At 41.4% G+C, this 21,327-nt stretch overlaps 2 protein-coding genes across 9 annotated transcripts in view; one reads left to right on the top strand and one right to left on the bottom strand.

The window, feature by feature from the left end:
• kif2a.L (kinesin heavy chain member 2A L homeolog) overlaps nt 1–4,235 on the top strand; it is a 47,684-nt gene extending 43,449 nt beyond the window's left edge. For 7 of the 8 annotated variants that reach the window (XM_041591332.1, XM_041591306.1, XM_018264389.2 and 4 more), the window contains 2 exons: nt 1,435–1,570; nt 3,397–4,235. In XM_041591332.1, the coding sequence (XP_041447266.1) occupies nt 1,435–1,570; nt 3,397–3,482 (222 nt within the window). In that variant the 3' untranslated portion in view covers nt 3,483–4,235. 8 annotated transcript variants of the gene reach the window in all.
• A 3,369-nt stretch (nt 4,236–7,604) lies between these two features.
• Nucleotides 7,605–20,703, bottom strand: dimt1.L (DIM1 dimethyladenosine transferase 1 homolog L homeolog). The gene is given in 12 exon segments (NM_001096216.1): nt 7,605–7,985; nt 8,074–8,180; nt 8,540–8,603; nt 10,673–10,737; nt 11,596–11,688; nt 11,983–12,106; nt 13,478–13,527; nt 14,388–14,481; nt 16,151–16,212; nt 16,719–16,805; nt 18,090–18,163; nt 20,600–20,703. Coding segments are annotated over 12 exon segments (921 nt in total). The 5' UTR covers nt 20,658–20,703; the 3' UTR covers nt 7,605–7,942.
• Between the last annotated feature and the right edge of the window lie 624 nt (nt 20,704–21,327).

The raw sequence follows: 21,327 nt of genomic DNA, 5'->3' as shown, positions 1-21,327 counted from the left end.
TGCAATTGGTTTTCATTTTTTATTATTTGAGGTTTTTGAATTATTTAGATTTTTATTCAACAGCTCTTCAGTTTGCATTTTCAGCTATCTGGTTGCTAGGGTCAAAATTATCCTGGCAACCATGCATTGTTATGAATAAGAGACTGGAATATGAATAGGAGAGAACCTGAATAGAAAGATGAGTAATAAATAGTACCAATAACAATACAAGTGTAATAGTGATGTGCAGGTCGGGTTTTTCCCGGTTCGCCCCCGCCCGATATCTGACCTCCCACCACCCGTGCCCGACTTCTGGGTTCCTTTTATATACCCTCGCCTCACCCGCCGATGACGTCACAAAAGGGGCAGGGCAAACAGGAGTGCGGCTATAAAACTGGAACGCGTAAGCCAACAGGAAGGTGCACCCGCAAATGGGGATGCGAGGTCGGCCCAAACCCGACCGACCCACGGGTATCGGGCCAGAATGCACATCACTAATGTTTAACCATATAGAGCATTTGTTTTTAGATGGGGTCAGTGACCCCCAATTGAAAGCTGGAAAGAGTCAGAAGAAGAAGGCAAATAATTCAAAAACTATTGTAATTGAAATTTATATCTGGAACGGTCTAAATCCTAAGACGGACGAATGGCTAGTGTCAGAGGGTTGATAGTTGTCACCCCCGCCCTCTATGACGCCATAACGCTATAGGGCCCAAGGCAGGATGGACTATAAGGGCTAATGGTCTACTGTGGACAATGGTCACTCATATAACTTATACTAGGCCATACAAATAAATGATCCCCACTCTGTTACTTAGATTCCAGAGTGTCAGCATAGTGTCAGCAAGTCTCTTATGCCCTTTTGCAGAAGTGTTGCTCAATAGTTGTCTGTACCACAATGGCTATGTTTAGCCAACAGATGTTTACGAGGCTGTGGACAGTTGGAACCAGAAATCTCTTATGTTGAAAAACTGCACATCTTACAGGAATGTACAAATATATGCCAGTAAGTCTCCTCGCCAGACCATGTATGGTATTTCCGTGAACCCCTTGTCATAATTACTGTAAATGCCTTCTGAAAGCTATATAACGCCTGGACCAAGAGGTGGGTCTTTGGTAAGTCCTTGGCTGACATTCTGTGTTACTCCAACAGCTTACCCAGACAAAACTGTTATGTTGTATTATGTATGAATAAATTGCCTGACTATTTCTAAAGGTTTTCCTTTACTGAGTTTTGTCTTACACGAGGTCAAAAATGGTACTACTAAAAATACCATCATTATAGAAAATAAAAAATGAAGACCAGTTGAAAAGTTGCTTAGAATTAGCCATTCTATAACATACGAAAAGTTTACTTAAAGGTGAACCACCCCTTTAAGAATTAGGTGAATCTCTGCTAGAAACTGGTATATTTCCAACTTTATCCTTCAACTGAAATGGTTTTGTGACCCGCAGGAGTCTATACGATGGCTTGAGGATGAAAAAGTGCTTCTAGAAATGACCGAAGAGGTGGATTATGATGCTGACTCCTACGCGACACAACTTGAAGCCATCCTGGAGCAAAAGATTGACATTCTCACTGAACTACGGGGTGAGTTTCTAACTACTTGTGTATTTCAGGAACTATTACACAATAAATTCTCAGTGTATTCCACTTACAAGACACACAAAGCGCATTCACTTTCCCTTCGTGTTTTTTATCATCTCCATTTCCTCCATTGTTCACTAGTTGTGTGGTTTAAAGGGACAGTATGCCCCTTAAAAAACATCTTCTAAAAGTGAATATTTTATTTAATTTAAAAGAAATCCATATTTTTCTTTTTTTTTTTCTTTTGTCATTATAAAGCACTAATTTGAAAGTTGTGCTGTTTTCACTGAACTTACCTCCCCCCCTTCCTTTATAAACAGGGTCATTTGTTTAGACCAGGGATCCCCAACCTGTAGAACCCGTGAGCAACATTCAGAAGTAAAAGGAGTTGGGGAGCAACACCAGCATGAAAAATGTTCCTGGGGTGCCAAATAAGTGCTGTGATTGGCCATTTGGTAGCCCCTATGTGGATTGTCAACCTACATTGAGGCTCTGTTTATCAGTACACCTGGTTTTTATACAACTAAAACTTGCCTCCAAGCCTGGAATTCAAAAATAAGCTCCTGCTTTGAGGCCACTGGAAGCAACATCCAAGGGGTTGGAGAGCAACATGTTGCTCCCGAGCTACTGGTTGGGGATCACTGGTTTAGAGCTTCTTTGAACAAACAAACACATTCTCTAAGCAGCAGCCCTTGAGCAGCTCATTATCAGGGGCTTCTCATTGCACTGGCAATTAGTTTAATTAACTCCTTTGAAGTTCTTCTGGATCAGGAAGTAACAGGAAGTGTCAAACTTGCTTCATATTCTTGTTTAGTGAAAGATATATATGAGGGATGCACCGAATCCAGGATTCCGTTCGGGATTTGGCCTTTTTCAAATTTTACATTCAGTTTGTTTTGGGGTGTTTAGTTCCCGTTATAGGGGTTGTTCACCTTCCAAATACTTTTTTTTTTTTTTTTTTCAGTTCAATTGTTTTCAGATTGTTTACCAGAAATAAAGACTTTTTTCAATTACTTTCCATTTTTACTGTTATTCCAAAATCTAAATTTAAATATTAATGTCTCTGGTGTTTGAGTCTGGCAGTAGAGTCCTGCGCGGAACCAATTTCTAAGACCCGGACCCAATCCAAACCCGAAACCCGCATATTTAGACACTTTGATCCGCTACCCGGACCCGCAACTGCCTTATCTGCAAACCCGACAACCACCATCAAACAGGAAGTGACGTCAGCAAAAGTGGGCGGGGACAGAAACAAGTTTCGTAAAACTTTAAAAGGAGTAAAATATAGACCATATTACATAAAATAAGACATTTAGATGAGGCCCGTGGGTATACCTGCACCTGAAAATCATCCCCTCATTCTGCAGGGTGCCCACTTTTTTGGCGGGTAACCGTGGTTACCAGACCTGCTACAGGACTTTATCTGGCAGCTCAGACTCTAAACTGTAATGAAACTCATCAGGGATAAAGGTAACAAATGTATTGAATGAATGTATCAATTTTTTAAAAGTTTACAGGGTCGGCGACCCCCCGAGCTGCTTTAGAAGCAAAAAAATTACACTTTACAGTTCAATATTAGAAGAAAAAAAAAGTCACACATAGAAAATAGAAAGTAATTGGAAAAGGTCTTTATTTCCGGTGAACTATCTGAAACCAACTGAACTGATAAAAGCATTGGAAGGTGAACAAGCCCTTTAATGGGTCCCTCCATAAATGCAGTTTCCGTTTTATATGGATAGAAATCTATCGTTCAGGGAGATGCAGCTGCTCTATGTTTAATACTTGCCCTCCAGTAACACTCGTGTATTTGTTTTTTTTCCCCTTTAAAGACAAAGTGAAATCTTTCCGTGCCGCATTACAAGAAGAGGAGCATGCAAGCAAACAAATCAACCCCAAGAGGCCACGAGCTCTTTAATGAACGAAGAAACTAAAAACTCTATACTGTGTAATTACAGAGTTATCCCCACGCCGGAAGGAGACGGATACTTGAAACGTTACGTTCACTTTTATAAAGTCATTGGAAACGTCGGCTTCTCTCACCTGAATGGGAAAACAGTTTTGGGCTCTATCTAATGTAGGTAAATCTGAAACATCTGGACTTGCTGAGTAATCATTAAAGTTGGGCTACATGCAACTACGCGGATTCTTTTTAGAGCGACTTTTATTGGGCGCAGCACAACTACCATAGGACTACAAGTAGCCTCGTCTTGGATATTCAGCTCAGTCTTATCTTCCAAGTCTCTTTCTGCTCCGTTTTCTCTGTTTTTTTTTTTAAATAAATAATGAATTGAAACCACCTGTGGACTGGACAATATATGGCATAACATTTTATAGCGGTGTTCCCAAAAACAACGGCTGTGCGATGTTTAAGCTCTTTGCATGCCTGCATATTCATCTGATTGTACAGATTTGAACTGACCCCGCTGTGCCCATATGCTACGTGCCTTAATCAAGGCTAATTATCCAGAACACTCTCTCACCACTAAGCACAGCCTTAACAACAACGCGCATTCCTTTTTGTCAGTGTAAAATAATTGTTTATAACAGAGACAGAACAACAGCTGTAAGTTCCATCCTCCACCTGTAAAATACATATTTGAATACTGTTTGGTTGTGTAATTAACATTTTCTTTGTAAAGAATAAAATTTAGTTAATGTACAATCAAAAGGTCGATGGGGGGATGTTCATTCCTTAAGAGCGATGAAAAAATATGGTATGGGACCTGTTATCCAGAATGCTCGGGACCTGGGGTTTTTTCCGTAATTTGTTTCTTCATACCTTGTCTACTAGGAAATAATTTAAACATTAAATAAACCCAATAGGCTGGTCTTGCTTCCAATAAGGATTAATTATATCTTAGTTGGGATCAAGTACAGGGTACTGTTTTATTATTACAGAAAAAAAGGAAATAATTCTCAAAATTTGGCTAAAATTGAGTCTATGGGGCAGATTCCCTAAAGGGCGAAGTAGCTAACGCAAGCGTCAATTCACTAGCATTACCACCGCAGGGACTACGCTGATTTCGCAGGCGTCCCTTTGCTAGTCAAGAAGTTAGACGCTAGTGTTGCTTCGCTCTCTAACGCCAGGCGAATTTTTGCTCTGGCGAATGGACGTAATTCTGCAAATTCACCGAGATGTGGATTTTACTGAACGTTACCTCATTCGCCAGCTCAGACCAGGTGAAGTGCAATGCAATGTAACTTTATCATTTCCCACCGTATGCAAATTAGGCAACTCTAGCGCATCGTCGCTTTGATTGCTGAAGTATCGCTGCCGAAAATTCGCCAGCGTTCAGCACCCTGGACGCAACTTCTCACTTTAGTGAATTAGCGTTGTCCTAGCGAATTTAAACCTGGCTGCAAAGCCGTCACTGGCGAATATTCGGCGGTTAGGGAATTTGCCCCTCAGGGAGACAGCCTTTCCATAATTCGGAGCTTCTTGGATAACTGGTTTCAGGACAACAGATCCCATACCTGTATAAAAAAGCCTGGATGTTTATGATATTGAAAGGAAAACTATACCCCCAAACAATGTAGGTCTCTATAAAAAGATATTGCATAAAACAGCTCATGTGTAAAACCCTGCTTCATGTAAATAAACCATTTTCATAATAATATACTTTTTTAGTAGTATGTGCCATTGGGTAATCATAAATAGAAAACTGCCATTTTAAGCACAAAGGGCCGCCCCCTGGACCATACAATTCCTGGTGGGCACAGACAAACCAAGGGCACACATACATGTTAGGTCACATGAGCCAATTAAATAGATAAAGTTCAGTCTTTTACTTCCTGTTACAGTTAAAGCTGCAGTATTTCTGGTCAGGTGATCTCTGAGGCAGCACACAGACCCCGGGCTGTGGAGTTTGTACATAATCCTTTGATTCAGACTCCTCATTTTATGGTACCTCCAACTCCTCCAACAAAAACTGAAAGTGTATCAAAGTGATTAAAATATAATGCAGTGTTGCCCTGCACTGGTAAAAACTGTGTGTTTGCTTCAGAAACTCTACAATAGTTTATATAAACAAGCTGCTGTGTAGCCATTCAAGCTGGAATAAAGGCACAGGTTACACAGCAGATTCTGATAAGCTCTGTCCAATACAATGGTGTTTTATCTGCTGTTCTTTTACCTGTGCAAACACACAGCTTTTACCAGTCCATGCAAACAGTATATTTTATGTTGATAACTTTACAGTCTACACAAGCAAATTCGGGGAGATTAGTTGCCCGAGCGACAAAACATCTCTTCTTCGGGGCGACAATCTCCATGAACTGCCTTCCCCCTGCCCTCCGCTGGGTAAAATGAAAATAGCCTGCAGCAATTTGTTATCTGAAGTCGCCTCACGAGGAAACTTCAGGAGACTTTGGAAAACAAAGCGCCGCGTGTGCATTGCCGCAGACTATTTTCATTTTCGTTGGGGCGACTAATCTCCCCGAATCTGCTCGCGTGGCCTGACACTTGCATATTTTGGTATTACTGATCCTTTAATGTACTAATGTATTTTCCATGTTGATTGAAAGAAGTTAAAGCGATACAGACACGTTCCTATAAAAATCATAGAAACGTGACAGTATAAAGTAAATGCTGCACCCGGAATCATTCCCCAAAAAAGCCCCCACAAAGCTGCCCCCAGCCGCAAAGCTGTGTGCTGCCGACTCGCTGACACTACTAACAGATCTTCCGCGTTGCTTCCTGTTTTCATACGTAAATCAGCCTATGGACGGATCGCGCCGCCCCCAGCTCAGCGTCACTGAAACGGCTCAGAAGGTCTTTTATCTGTGTCGGAGGGTCGGTTGAGTGCAGGTTTGTGGGGGCGGCTTTGAGGGGAACCGGGTGCAGCATTTACTTGATACTGACACGTTCCTATGATTTTTAAAGGAACGTGTCTATCGTTTTGAGTACACTACAAGGCATTTTATCACTGCCAAAGATCTTAGACTTGTCCTGATATGTTTCCCTGTCTCCTACTCTATTCTGCCTTGCCTATGCTCCTGTGTGTGCCATACTCTTATCTGCCCTATGCTCCCTGTGAGCACCAATCATTTGGTTTTTTTTGGAGTGTGTTACCACAATTAATGTGGATATGGTCTTAAACGTTCTTGTGGTAACATGGGTGTTATCAGGATTGGATTTGAAATTTGTTTTCCCCTAGGCCACCTCCTGCAGCTGCTCAAACCCACCCAACAGACTGCACCAACTCCTGACAGCTCTTACCCCCCAAGCCCATACTAATCCCTGGCTGCCTGCAACACCCCCATCTGACACTAGCTCCAATGTCTGCTCACAACTGCACGACTACTTTTAAACATTCTAAACAGGGGGGGGTCCAAAAGGAAGATCGGGATCTACCAGTAGACCTTTAGCTTGTGAGCAGTAGATCTCAAAACACCGTCAACAAACAACTTGTCTAAATCACCCTATTTCATGCTTTTCATTCACATATTTATTATGTTGTGGTCAAATAGAAATAGTTGTTTGTTAAATATAGCAATATAAATTCTGTCAAATCAATATAATAAAGTAATATTTTCCATTGAACAGAATTGGAACAATGCTTTTATGGATGTAGATCCTCAAGGGACAACATCACTAAAAGTAGACTTTGCAATAGTAAATTATGGGCCCTCCTGCTTTAGACATTAAACACATCTTTATACCTGGCTCGGGGCAAGGCACATGTTTTGTTTGAATTGCAAGACACAAAAGTTGCATTGGTGTCACTAAGGGCAGAGACACACGTGGAAAGTCGCTCTGCTTCGGGAAAACAAAGCGTTCAGAGTGCCGTCCTGCTGGCGGGAAAGCAGTTCGGGGATATTAGTCGCCCGAAGAGGCGATTTGTCGGCAGGCGACTAAATATCCACGTGTGTCTCTGCCCTTAGGAGTGCAGGCTGTTATGTGACTGTTTCAGGGTCAATGATTGAAACACACTTCACAAATAATTCAAACTGTTACCCTCGTGTTTTCAGAATTACTGTTTTAAACATAATTTCTATTAAAAGCCTTAAAATACAATTTTCATTACAATCCAGCCACTCTGGGACGTTGTTTTATTCAAATCTTTGGATGAATCAACCTCATATCAGTAGGTATGGCAGCTCCGACACATTTAAATAAATACATATATGAGAAGCCTGCTGGTAGATTTTACTATTTGTAAATACAATATCATGTCTCCGTTCACGTAATATTTCATTATTCATGCATATCGGTTTAAAAATGTTAGTGCAAGTAGTGTAGAAGGGAAACTGTACAAACGGGGAAATATTCTACACAAACTGCCAGATCAGTGACGGATTCCACCCACTTCCCTGTGACAAATTCATTGTGACCAAACTGCCAGTTGTACAGAAAGGGGCGGAGACTCTCGGCACTTATGTAAAGTGGATTCCTTGCGAATTAAATCCATGAAGGAGTCTATAAGAAAATAAAACACAATTTATAAATAAAGGGCAAAGAGTTGATAGCGCTATTTATTTCCTAGGGAATAAGGAGGGAGACTTACGCCATGAAGTCATCAATATCCATGGAACGGGCACGTTTTTCACTGAACCCGGTTTCTGTGAGGATTCCTTCTATCTTTTCTGCAATACTGAAGTTTTCTGGTACTGACTGTTATGATACAAAACAGAGTCATTCAGATGATTTCTATTGGCTGTAATGACGTACAGAACTTGGCACTGTAATCAGCCCAGGGAGTGTTAGTGTTCCACGTGCTGCATCTCAGCTTTGTTTAGTGTTTCAGTGCATTTGTGTCATTAAAGGGCCCATAGAGAAGAAACGTGTCTATTAACTCCCGAATATATGTGAATTTGAACCCCCCCACCCCAAGAATATTTTACCCTCTTCAGTTGGCTGCCTCAAGTTATATTAGTCACAGCCTGGAGAGAGACGTATTGGCCCTGCACACTAACACTCACTAAACTGGCAGTCATTTTGGAATTCGAATTCCCAGTGAGACACATACTTACAATGTTATGCAGTGAGCAGTGGATTCTGTAATTTTTCTCAAGCAGTTCTTGCACGGCTGTGGATCTAAGAAGCAATAAATGTATCATTAGTCCGATGTTGTACTCATTCTAATCAGCCTAATTATAACAAGCATTGAAAGACTTATCACTCGTAATGTCAATGAAATGATCTCTCCACGACAGAGCTGGCAATTAACATGTCTAGCAATGAAAGAGGCTGAAGTCACATTTATTTTTTTGAAAAAATAGTATAAAACTCACTTGTACAAAGATCTGGGGTCAATGTGCTATAACATCCAAGCCACTGAATTGTCTGAAACTGGCAATTCTGCTTTCCCAAAAATCATAGAAATGCATCAAGGTAAAATTATTCTGCACCCAGCTTTAGCGGAAACTCCCTATAGAACTTTCCTTACAGGGATACGTGGAAACCATGGTTTTTTACCCAAAACGCATCAGTTAATAGTGCTGCTCCAGTAGACTTCTGTACTGAAATCCATTTCTCAAAAGAGCAAACAGATTTTTTTATATTTAATTTTGAAATCTGACATGGGGCTAGACATGTTGTCAGTTTCCGAGGTGCCCCCAGTCATGTGACTTGAGCTCTGATAAACTTCAGTCACTCTTTAGGGGGGTGGCACACGTAGCGTTTTGGGGAGATTAGTCTCCCAGCCACAAATCTCCTCTCTCCCCGAAATGCCTTCCTGCCTGCTAGAATGTGAATAGCCGGCGGGATGGCACTCTGATCACTTTGTTTTCCAAAGTTGCTTCACGAGGAAACTTTCACCAACTTCAGAAATCCAAAGCGATCCAACTGCGATTCACATTCTAGCCAGCCAGAAGGCATTTCGGGGAGATAAGTCGCACAAAGAAGAGGAGATTTCTTGCCGAGCGACTAATCTCCCCGAATCAGTACGTATACCGCCACCCTTACTGCAAGATGGAGTGATATCACCCCCTCCCTTTCCCCCCAGCAGCCTAAAAACAGAACAATGGGAAGGTAACCAAATAGCAGCTCCCGAACACAAGGTAACAGCTGCCTGGATATAAGAACAGCACTCAATAATAAAATCCAGGTCCACTGCGACACGTTCAGTTACATTACAGTAGGAGAAAGAACAGCCTGCCAGAAAGCAGTTCCATCCTAAAGTGCTGGCTCTTTCTGAAAGCACATGACCACGCAAAATGGCCTGAGATGCAACTACACACCAATATTACAACTAAAAAAAATACACTTGGGTTAGGAATGAAATTTTATATTGTAGAGTGAATTATTTGCAGTGTAAACAGTGTAATTTAGGAATAAAAACTACACCATAAAATCATGAAAGAATCCCTTTAAATAATTACAATTGGTGGCATTCTCATTCCCTGACTAAGTTCTTCTCTGCCTGCAGATGTAGGCAGTGACATATAAGCAATGTGTTTATTAGCTATCCTATTATAGCTCCATAAATATGTAGGAAAACATCTGTCCACCCTTACGGACTTTGTAGTCTGGTATTCAAGTAATATTTAGGTAAGTCTAAAGCATTCACACCAAATGCCATCCTAATTGATCTTCAGGCTAGCCCACCCCCACCCACTGCAATGGCTCAGTAGGCAGTTTATTACCTAGTGCATGCGAGCCACCCAATGGCCTGTCTGACCAATGACTTTGCTAAAAAATTTGCCGGATATAAATTGGGAAGGTTTGAAAATCAAGTCAGGCAAGAACCGAATTGATCTGCTGGTGCAGTCCTCGTCCAATGGGTCACAGTTGGCCCACAGTATAAGACAACTGGATTGACCTGATTTGACCCTGCGTTTGAGTGGCTAAAACAAGTACCTTGCCAAATGAGCAAACATAAGGTGTAAGATCAGCTTTAAGAACTAAACCAATAGTTTCCATGGTCTGGAAACATCTGGTATATAAATTGAACAGAGACCGGATCTCAGCCAATTGCACTGCCCCCTGTTGCATGGATACTTAGCAACTGTAAGATTCATTAGGGCACATCCATGTTGCTCTTTAATTCCCTATTGGAAACAATCTACATGAAAACATGCAAAAATCGAATACAAACCCGAGTTGGATAAACAAAGACATCACCTAGTGAAACGAGCGGATGAGTTTGTGCACAGAACACTTACTTGAAAGATGCTGCAAGGGTTTTATTTTTCCGAACAAACGCAATCCGCACCAGCCCATCCCATTCCTGCAAGAAAAAAAAGAAGTGAAACTTCCTTTCCCAGAATTCTGCTATGGGTCAGTATGTGCTCATGTGAGTTATAGAATAAACATCGACTCAATATACTTGAACATGACAAATAATGCCATACTTTCTTCTACATCAAGGTATAGTTTTTTATGTAAACATGAAATACCCATTTATGTATGTAAAGGTATGGGATCCTTTATTCGGAAACCAGTTATCCAGAAAGCTCAGAATTACTCCCATAGACGCCAATTTAGTCAAATAATACAGATTTTTTTTTTTAAATGGATTTTCTTTTTCTCTGTTATAATAAAACAGTACCAAACTAGGATATAAATAATACTTATTGGAGGCTAAAAAATCCAATTGGGTTTATTCAATATTTAAAATAATTTTGCCCCCCTCCCAGCTCCCTCACCACAGTATTTATTCTTTTCATAAGTCTCCCTGTATCCTGACCTGCTATAAATTTGCAGAGTTGCACAGCGGAGTTCAAAGGTTCCATTTTCTGTCTGTCTTCTAATCCTTTTCTGTCGTTGCAGATATGGATATTGCGGGATCATGCACAGTGGAAATAGATTGAACTGCGCATGCTCCTCCAAGATCCGTGTCGTACAGAAGACAATTAGAAGACAGACCGAAGACTGAGCCTTTGAACTCTCAAAAATCTGAGAATGCATTCTGCGAGGAGGGAGGGGCAGTGGAGGAAGAGGTGGAGGGGGGAGGGTTTAGTTCTACTTTAATATACGGAGTTCCAAATTACTGAAAGATTCCTTATTTGGAAAACCCCAGGTCCCGACCATTCTGGATGACAGGTCCCATACCTGTGTTATGTCCCTTAACGTAAGCATACATTACCTGAAAGTTAATTGGAGGTGGAGGATTTTTGGGTTCTATCCGGACTACACTGGATTCCACTTTCGGAGGGGGCCTGAAATTGTTCTTCCCTACCTGAATGGTAAAGAAGTTTTGTGATGAATCTCATAGAGGTGAATAAGACATTACATTTTCTTTCCCTTTCTGCTGAAGGTGGTCGCATCAGTATTCCAGGTCTGAGCAGTTCTAATAGAACAGCTAATCAAAGCCATAGTGACTTAATGTGATACTGACACTAAAAAACAACTTTTCAAAATATTAATGTACACAAAAAATTACCCTATGGGTCATGTTGACCGTTTTTCGCTAATTGGTCTGCTTTTGTAAGTGTTTGTTACTTGAATACACACATACACACACACCACTTACTTTCATGAGGTGGTCAACACGAGCCAAGAGCTGAGTGTTAATGGAAAGTCTGCAGTACAGTTTGTCTCCTGGTTTGGCCACCAAGCGCATAGCAAATTCTCTCTGAAACATCAGCACCGCACATCTGCGAATGCATAAATAGCAATAAATATAACAAAGTACAGGTGTGGGACCCGTTATCCAGAAAGCTCCGAATTACAGGAAGGCCATATCCGGTTGACTCCATTTTAAACATATAATTCAAAATGTTAAAATGTATTCCTTTTTCTCTGTAATAATAAAAAAGTAGCTTGTTCTTGCTCCCAACTAAGATATAATTAATCCTTATTGGAGACAACACATTCCTATTGGGATATGTTTAAATATATTTTTTAGTGGAGATCCAAATTCTGTAAAGGCCCCTTATCCTGAAAATCCCAAGTCCTGAGGATTCTGGATAACAGGTCCTGTACCTGTACAATCATAACTTTTTTCTGGGCAGTTCAGAACAAAAACAGACACACACATCACATAAGGTGCTACAAGAACATGTTTGGCATGCTTCCTACATTTGGGTCAATAGACAGAATTTAGTGATGTGAAGGCCGACCCGAAGGTCAATGGGTCAATAGACAGAATTTAGTGATGTGAAGGCCGTCTGGTCTTTGGGCTGTACATCCCACCGGCAACCTTTTACTGCTTCTGTGCAAGTTCTTTTATATGGTGGGGCAGGTATGAAGTAGCGCACCGGGTTAGGGTCTGGTGCGGGGGTGCTGTTGGGCCAAGTTAGAGTCAGATGTGGGTCCAGATTTAGATGACTAGCACATCACTAACAGGATTATTATTACACAGCATCCCTATACAGCCTAATTTATGGTCACTCTCCCAACTGCAGATCAGATCCCCTCCAACCCCACTGATGCACTGATGTCACACTACAAAAAAACAGTGGTATATTCAATTTAATCTAGGCCTATGCTACTAAAGCAATGCATTTGTCTATGGATTTAGTTTCTCTTGGGAAAGCAGCTGCACTGGAATTTAAGGTTTAATAATTAGTAAAGCATGGATAATTTAGTATATTTACTAGAGAAAAACTAACACACATATATATATATATATATATATATATATATATATATATATATATATATATATATATATATATGTCACAGGATGCTCTAAATCTGGTCTCTTTAGTACATGTATTTGAAGAAATGAGGAATTGTGTGTGCATACATAGCGCCACCTGCCTGCTGTTGAAGCTGTGCAACATTTTATTGCTATGTCTATTGACATTGGCCACAGAGGGAAGCCTGGAGCCACAGTTGATAACCCGGAGGTGAGACAGGAACAATGAAATTCTTGGCACCATGTTAAACCTTTAAACCAGTGGCAGGGTACAGACTAAACTCAGTCCATCAGGGCGCAAAATGCAACATACTTCTGTAATTCTCTCTCGTTCATGTATAAGGAACTACCTGTTTTATGTTCTAACATAACAAGCAATATTTACCTAAAAAAGGGACGGTGAAGAAGGAGTTTGAAAACAAATGGGGAGGAAATCTAAAAGAAAAAAAGAAACTGCACATTAAAATATTGTTAAAATACTATCGGTGAAGGTTGTAAGAAACAGGTTTACAAACAAATCTCCAAATAAACATCAATATCACTAGAAATATATCCATCAAGCACTGAGCAATATGGTGTTTCAGCCAGTATGGATCAGTACTCTCTTAAACGTGCTGATTCATTATATATATTCATTTTAGAAATGACAGGCAGATGCCATGAACAGGGTGTGGATTGGAGCAGATTGACCTCTTCTACCCCAGCAAAGAAACATCCCTTGTAACATTAGGGTGAAGACACACAGAGCTACTAGTAGCAGCTACTTCCCTGCAATAGACAATGCTGAGAATTGCCTCTTCTAAACACATAGAGACAGTTATCAGTAAATTATAAGCATTGTCTATTTTTGAAGCGGTGACAAGTAGTTGCTACTAGTAGCTCCGTGTGTCTTCACCCTTAGGGTAAGGGCATACCTGGCAATTTGGGGATATATAGTCGCCCGTCGACAAATCTCCTCTTCTTCGGGGTGACCCCTCTTCTCCCCGAACTGCCTTCCCGCCGGCTAAAATGTAAATAGTCAGCAGTATGGCACTCAGAGCGATTTGTTTTCTGAAGATGCCTTGATGAGGAAAATTTGGAAAACAAATCTCTCAAAGTGACACCTTGCCGGCGCTTTACATTTTAGCTGGTGGGAAGGCAGGGGAGGCCGTTCGGGGAGATTAGTCACCCCGAAGAAGAGGAGATTTGTCGCCGGGCCACTAATCTCCCCGATTCTGCCTGTGTGCCCTGACCCTTAGCCTTAACGAAGCACCATTCACCCTTAGCCTTAATGAAGCACCATTCACGCCAAATACCTGATAAGGCAAGTTAGCCACACAGAGATCAAAAAAAGGCAGGTCTGTCTTCAAAACATCGCCAACCATGACTTGGAGTTTACTTGCAACTGCCCTGGATAAATGAGATGTAAAAAGAACCTTGTTTACCATTTACTGTACATGAAAAAAAGCACTCTGGACAAACATAAAATAATCATAATTTTCTTTAAACCCAGGGTTTCACCCACTTTTTTTAAATTTTGGTAGCATTTATTAAACAGATTTTGCATCATAGTTTGACATGTTTGATACTTTTGTGCGTTACATTGGTAGTACATTTGGAAGAAAAACAATATTTAGGGTCAGGGCACACATGCAGATTCAGGGTGATTAGTTTCCGGAGACAAATCTCCTCTTCTTCGGGGAGACTAATCAACCGAACTGCCTCCCCTGCCTTCCCGCCGGCTAAAACGTAAATCGCCGACGGGATGGCACTTGGAGCGATTAGTTTTCCGAATTCGCCCGAAGTTTCCTCGTGAGGCAACTTCAGGCGACTTTGGAAAACAAAGCGCTCCGAGTGCCATCCCACCGGCGATTTACATTTTTTAGCTGGCGGGAAGGCAGTTCTGGGAGATTAGTCACCCAGAAAAGGAGAAGATTTGTCACCGGCGACTAATCTCCCCGAATCTGCCTGTGTGTCCTGACCCTTAGTTTACAGGAGAAACCATTATCGTAACTTAACCTTCATGTTCATATCGGAGGTGCATATACATTTTGCAGCATTGGCATATTATACATTTGTTCTGTTGGTAACATTTTACACATACACAGCTTTCCTTCATACAGCATATGACCCGAAACAGTGGGTTAGGTGGTATTAGTAATCATTATTGAACTGTGCCTGGGGGTTTTTAATCAAGCCATTTGCCCCAAATTTTGTTAAACTTGTTAATACAAACTCTTTTGAGGTAGACTATACGTTCCAGGTTACACGTTTCATTTACACTATTTACCCATATTGGAGTCTCTGGGGGAATCTACTTTTCACCCACTCAATCTTTGCTTCTGAATCCTGTGATTTTAGGGGCATGACAGAGCAAATGACACTTAAATCTCATCCATTACCGTAAAAACCGTAACTAGGTTTCCCATCACAAACGCAATCATCATTCTCAGACTTCTTCCACCCACTAAATGAACTGCCTGCTTTTCAAAGGGCAGTGGCCTACTGGGAGATTCGTTACACGAGATAAAAAAGCTTGCCTATGGGCAACAAGTCTCCTGAAAACGTATCTCCATTGGAAATAATTGAAATTGCCAGAATTAAAACAAACGCATTGCTTCGTTCTTACAAAGTCGCCTCGGGAGAAAACTTTTGGCGACTTTGCGATAGGTTTGTTTTACCACCAGCGATTTCAGTTATTTCCAATGGAGAATCATTTTCGGGATATTAGTGGCCTGCAGTCGTGCATAAATAATTGTGGGCAACAAATCTTGGCCACTGTCCTAAGAGTTTTAAGGTATGACTAGTCCAACTACTAAGCTTAGTTTTTTTAGATTCTGAGCACCTGCACTTTCTGCCATAGGTATGCACTACTATTAGTATACATTAAAAGAAACTGTGCTTCAGAGAATAAAGAAAGATAGGAGTTTGGAACATGTGGGTTTGGTCCGTAGCTGAGCTTGTCTTTGTCCCAGCATCCTTCAGGGTGCCTATCCTGTACGCAATGTAGAGAGTCCAATATCTTGTGCATATACATACCCATTTTGATACTTGGGTGGGTTAGTAACGTAATACTTACGAGCCTTGGACTCTTTTTTGGAGCTCTGCAACAAGGCGTGTGTCAAGTTCACAAGCAATCACCTGTTTTAGAAACATATATATAAAAAATAGTCCTTTTATTTAAAACCCAAATTAACAGATGTTTCATGTGTTACAGCTAAAGTAAATCAAATATCCAGAGGTGTTCTTGCTTCACAATCAGATATCAGTGGTATGCACAAGACAACCTTATTACATGCTCACATTGGCTAGAGCTGGCCACACAAGGTGCCTGCATAATCTACTGTGTTGGTCAGCAGATGCCTGAAGTGGAATTTGAAGTGCAATTTGCTCACACAGTATATGACCCAATTGGTCTTCCTTTAAGAAGATCGAAGAGGAAGTGGAAGTGGAAAAAGTGGTGCACCCTATGTTGGGTCAATGGCCATTTGCATATATTGATGGAAAGTACTGGCAGACCAGGTTTTCAGTCCAGACAGGCAGTTATCCAATGGCATTGATCAAAAATTGTCCAATAAATAATGAAACGATTAAGTAATTCAGTGACAAATGAGCCTAAGATGGTTCTATCTGCAAGCCTTATTTACCCTTTTTGACTTTTCTAACAGCTTCATGGTCATGTTACCAGTACCGGGCCCAACTTCAAGCACCACATCTGTAGGTCTTATCGCAGCCTGAAAAAAAAACAAACAAAAAAAGAGAAAACATGAGTAAAATCGCAAACACGCTCACATCAATAGACCTTGGGGACAGAGGGAAAGTAATGACTAGGGATTCATGCATAAAACATGTTTGCTTTGCTGTGTGGTTCTGTGTGTTCACTACATGGCAATGCATAAGTAATCTCATGTCTTGCAATGGGTCTGTACCCGCAAAAATCCACCCACAAAAATCAGCACTGAATTGTGTATTTATCATGTTGACTTCCTTTCTCATGAGAAAAAAAAACATTAGGTTTTTGACATTTATGACAAGCAGTGAAGGCAAAAAGTCTGTCTATGGAACTATGAACATAAAGTCATGTACTGAAACATTTGCTGGCTATAGCCCGTGGGCATTTTGATCATTGCTACTTTGATTGTGACTGATTAAAAGGGTTGTTCATCCTTGATTTAACTTTTAGTACGATGTAGAGAGTGATATTTTGAGACAATCTGCAATTGATTTTTATTTTTTTTATTTGTGGTTTCTGAGCTATTTCCGCTTTTTAATTCAGCAGCTCTCCAGTTTGCAATTTCAGCAATCTGGTTGCTAGGGTCCAAAAACAGTAAAAAATGGAAAGCAATTGGAAAAAAATCTTTTTTTCTGGTGAACAATCAGAAGACAACTCAATGAAAAAGTGTTTGAAAGGTGAATAACCTTTTTTAAAAACATCTTATCTATTCTGTTTGGGACAGAGGCTGGACGGAACTCACTTTACAGAGCTCAAAATCTGTTTTTCTAATGGGCTGAGGGGTCAGTTGTATAAATGATCATGCACTATTTAAACACAATTTTAAATATAACCCTATTTGTTGAGCTTATGTTGAAAACTGTATATAGATAAATTGGATAATTGTTCCTGTGGGTTTTGATAATTAAAATGCTAGCTCGCCTTCCAAGCATAAAACATTACAGGACTGCAGCTTTTTTTGGCAGGAACAAAATTATCAGAATTGTAACATCTGGATTCGTTTTGGGATTCAGTCAAATCGGAGCCTTTATCAGCAGAATTTGGATTTTGTCAAAACCAAGAGCCTGGCCAAACCGAATCCTACAAAATGTGAACAACCTGCTACACGGGTTAACTTGTGTGCACAATTCATACACTCATCACCAGTTTCCGCCCATGGCTAGGGCTTGGATTTGGTTCGGTATACAGCTGGATCCAGTGCAAAGAATTCAGCTAGATCCAGAATCAAATGGTTTGGTGCATCCCTAGTCACATCATTAGCAACTGATGTATTTGCATTACCAACCTTATCAATAATGCTGTTCACAATCAGGGGATTCTTCAGAATATGCTGTCCTAGTCCAGTGTTGAACAAAACCCCTAGAAAGTCACAAAGAAAATAGATCAGTAATCTTAATTCTTCATATTAAATGTATCACTTCCTGTTATTAACTTTCCATCCATTATTAGGCATACCAGATAAACAGAACAAAATTACCACCCCTTTACCCTCTTGAATAGCAAAATTTTAATCAGAGAATGTTTTGATATGACACAACGAATCCTTATCAGAACATAGCTGACGCGTAGTAATGGATAAAGAAATCAGCTGCATTAGCATGTCTGTGAATCAGGGTGCATTGTAATAAGAGGTGTAACGTTTACTACAGGTCTAGTAACCTAAAGCAAAAATCAGCCAGTAGCATTTAGCAGTCAGCAAGGCTCTAATTGGTTGCTATGGGTAACTGGACTTGGGCAAATATTGAGGCTTTTATTACATTATCCCATGAGGTTGTGTGTGACCCCACTCCTTCAGTATGCAGCATTCTCTCAACGTAACACAGTGGGGGGTTATTTAGTAACTCAGAATTTATCTGGTCGGGTTTTTTGGGGTAAAACTCAAATTTTTCGTCTTTTTTTTTAAAAAAAAACACCACATTTTTCGAGATTTATTAAAGCCCAATGCTGCAAAAAGCCAGAATCTGAAAATCTGCCATCTCAGATTTGCAGAGGTTGCTTATAAGTCTATGGCAAAGGTCCCTATACTATTTGGATTTGTCTGTGGTCTGTGCTGGAATTAGCCTGAAAATCAGACCATTTCTGGCTTTTTGGACAAAAATCTGAAAAATTTGGGCTTTTTGTGAAATAGCCAGAAAAAAAAAATCACACCATTCGGCTATTGAGTTATTTAGCTTTTTTCAGCAGCCCTCCAATTTGCAATTTCAACAAACTGGTTGCTAAGCTCGAAATTACCCTGGCAACCATGCATTGATTTGAATACAGGACTGGGATATGCATTGGAGAGGGTCTGAATAGATATAGGTAGGTCAGTGACCCCCATTTGAAAACTGGAAAGGGTCAGAAGAAGAAGGCAAAGAATTCAAAACTATAAAAAATAAAGGCCAATTGAAAAGTTGCTTAGAATTAGCCATTCTATAACATACTAAAAGTGAACCAACACTGTAAAGGAGAAGCTAACCCTAAAGTTCAAGAACCCCTACCCTACATAGACCCCCCTCCCCCCAGCCTAGCTGCTACCCTGGGCAAATGCCTTAAAGTTCCCCATAGATGCAAAGATTTTTCATGCCGAACAACCGATTTTAGCGAAGTCCGACCAATCCTTCTAAATTATCATGCGGTTAGTGGGATTCGAATGATCGTACATCTTACGATTTTTCGGCCGACATCTGTCAGAAAATTGATTGGCCAGGTTAATAAATCTTTATTGGTCCCAGTGCAATCTATCTATGTTTGCAGGGCCAAGCAGGCAGCTACCCTTTGTTTTCCTGGCAAATTAGACTTTTTAGTTGATGGACAAATCATACGATCGTTTCGAGATAATCGTGGTCTCACGATGATGATCGGATCTTTTAAAAATCTTTAAATCTATGGCCAGCAAGTCTTTACTTACCCCTCGGTGCAGATTCTGTCCAGTGGAGTTCACGGGTAGAGTTGCCACCTGGCCGGTAAAAATGATGGCTGATCCCAATGTTATTAATAGGGAAAAAAAAAATATATATAGGAAGGCCGGTATTTTTTTCCAGAAAAGGTGGCAACCCTATTAACAGGCGCAGGTCTGGACTGAATTAAAATAGGCCCTGGCATTTCAGGTACACAGAAGCCCAATCAGACCACATAGAGGCCCAAACAGCCCCACCAGCCCACTAAATACTGACTTTCTATGGGACCTTATAGCAGCCCCTCTGGCATTTGCCAGAACCCACAGATTGCCAGTCCGGGCCTGAACAAGCGAAATTTTCTTCTCTTTGGTAATGTTTGGGAAATGCTGTATCGGCGCATGTGCAGTTGGAGCGATTTTCTGTTTCGTTACAACTGTGCATGTGCTGGAACTCACAGAAATTGCCGAAGCGGCCAGAGAAGACCGGAGGATTACTGAAGCGGCTGAAGATGAACTCCACTGGACAGAATCTGCACTGAGGAGTAAGTAAAAAGTTTGGGGCATTTGCCATGGGGGGGGCAGCTAGTCTGGGGAGAGGAGGGAGGGGGTCTATGTAGGGTTTTTAACTTTAGGGTTTTCTTCTCCTTTAAGTAGGTTCCCTATTGCGGCCGTGGGTAAATGGCCTCCCCCTGAGGATGCAGCAGGTGAGGCACAAGTAATCAGCAACAAGTTATCAGCTGCAGCCGGTATAATACTGAAAGCAAAGAGCTGAATGGTTGCTATTGGTTACTGTACTGAGGCAATTTTACTCAGGAGCCTCGGTATGTACCTGCGGACAAGCTCAGCTGTCAGCCCTCTGGTTGGCCCCCCGCCAGGAATACATTTGCTGTGGCCCCTGCATATTTAGAGACACCTACCCTGACTCTTAACCTCCTGGTGTCTCCGCGTTTTCTTCTCAGCTCTGACTTTCGGCATTTTCCCTGTTTCTGTGGCACTTACAACAAGATCCCAACGTGGTGTCGGCCTAATGTCGCGGAGCAGTGACGTAAACCCACGCGACACCACTTTGTTAACCCGATGTATGACGGGAATTGTAGTTCCCGGGAGAAGAATGTGTTCCTGCTTAGCCTGGAAAGTATGTGGGGGTGTTTAGTGAAGGGATAGCAGGGCTGAGTGAGTAATGGATTTGATGGGGCTTGAGGGGCGGTGTGTAATAGGTTGTGGGCACAGCGCCTAGTGACCAGATGGGCTGTAACGCCTCGGCTCTCCGGCTAAAGATGAGTGACAGCTCCCAGCATCCTCCGACGCCCGAGTGGGAGTTATAAATCCACATGAGCCGGGGACCCTGAGACTGCCCGTCACTTTGTGGCCAACTCTCGCGATACTTGCGACTGTCGCTGACCGGCGCGGGGTTTTTACACTTAGCTAGTAGGGAGCGTTGCTCATCGTAAAGTTTGGTCTTCTCAGGGATTTGAGCGTGCGGGGCACCATAGTGGCATCACTGTGCTCTGCTGTGGATTTATAGGTTGCCCAGCCATGAGCTGTTCTGTGTGTGACTAGTGACTGGCTGAGGGCGAGTTCCAGCAGCAGGACTGTCTGTGGGAGCACGTGGGCGCCTCATATAGATTCTGTTCTTCTAGTGAGG

Source organism: Xenopus laevis, chromosome 1L (genome assembly GCF_017654675.1).
Source record: "Xenopus laevis strain J_2021 chromosome 1L, Xenopus_laevis_v10.1, whole genome shotgun sequence".
Taxonomy (NCBI): Eukaryota; Metazoa; Chordata; class Amphibia; order Anura; family Pipidae; genus Xenopus; species Xenopus laevis.
Note: the sequence above shows the minus strand (reverse complement) of the source record. Positions and strands in the feature narration are given on the sequence as shown.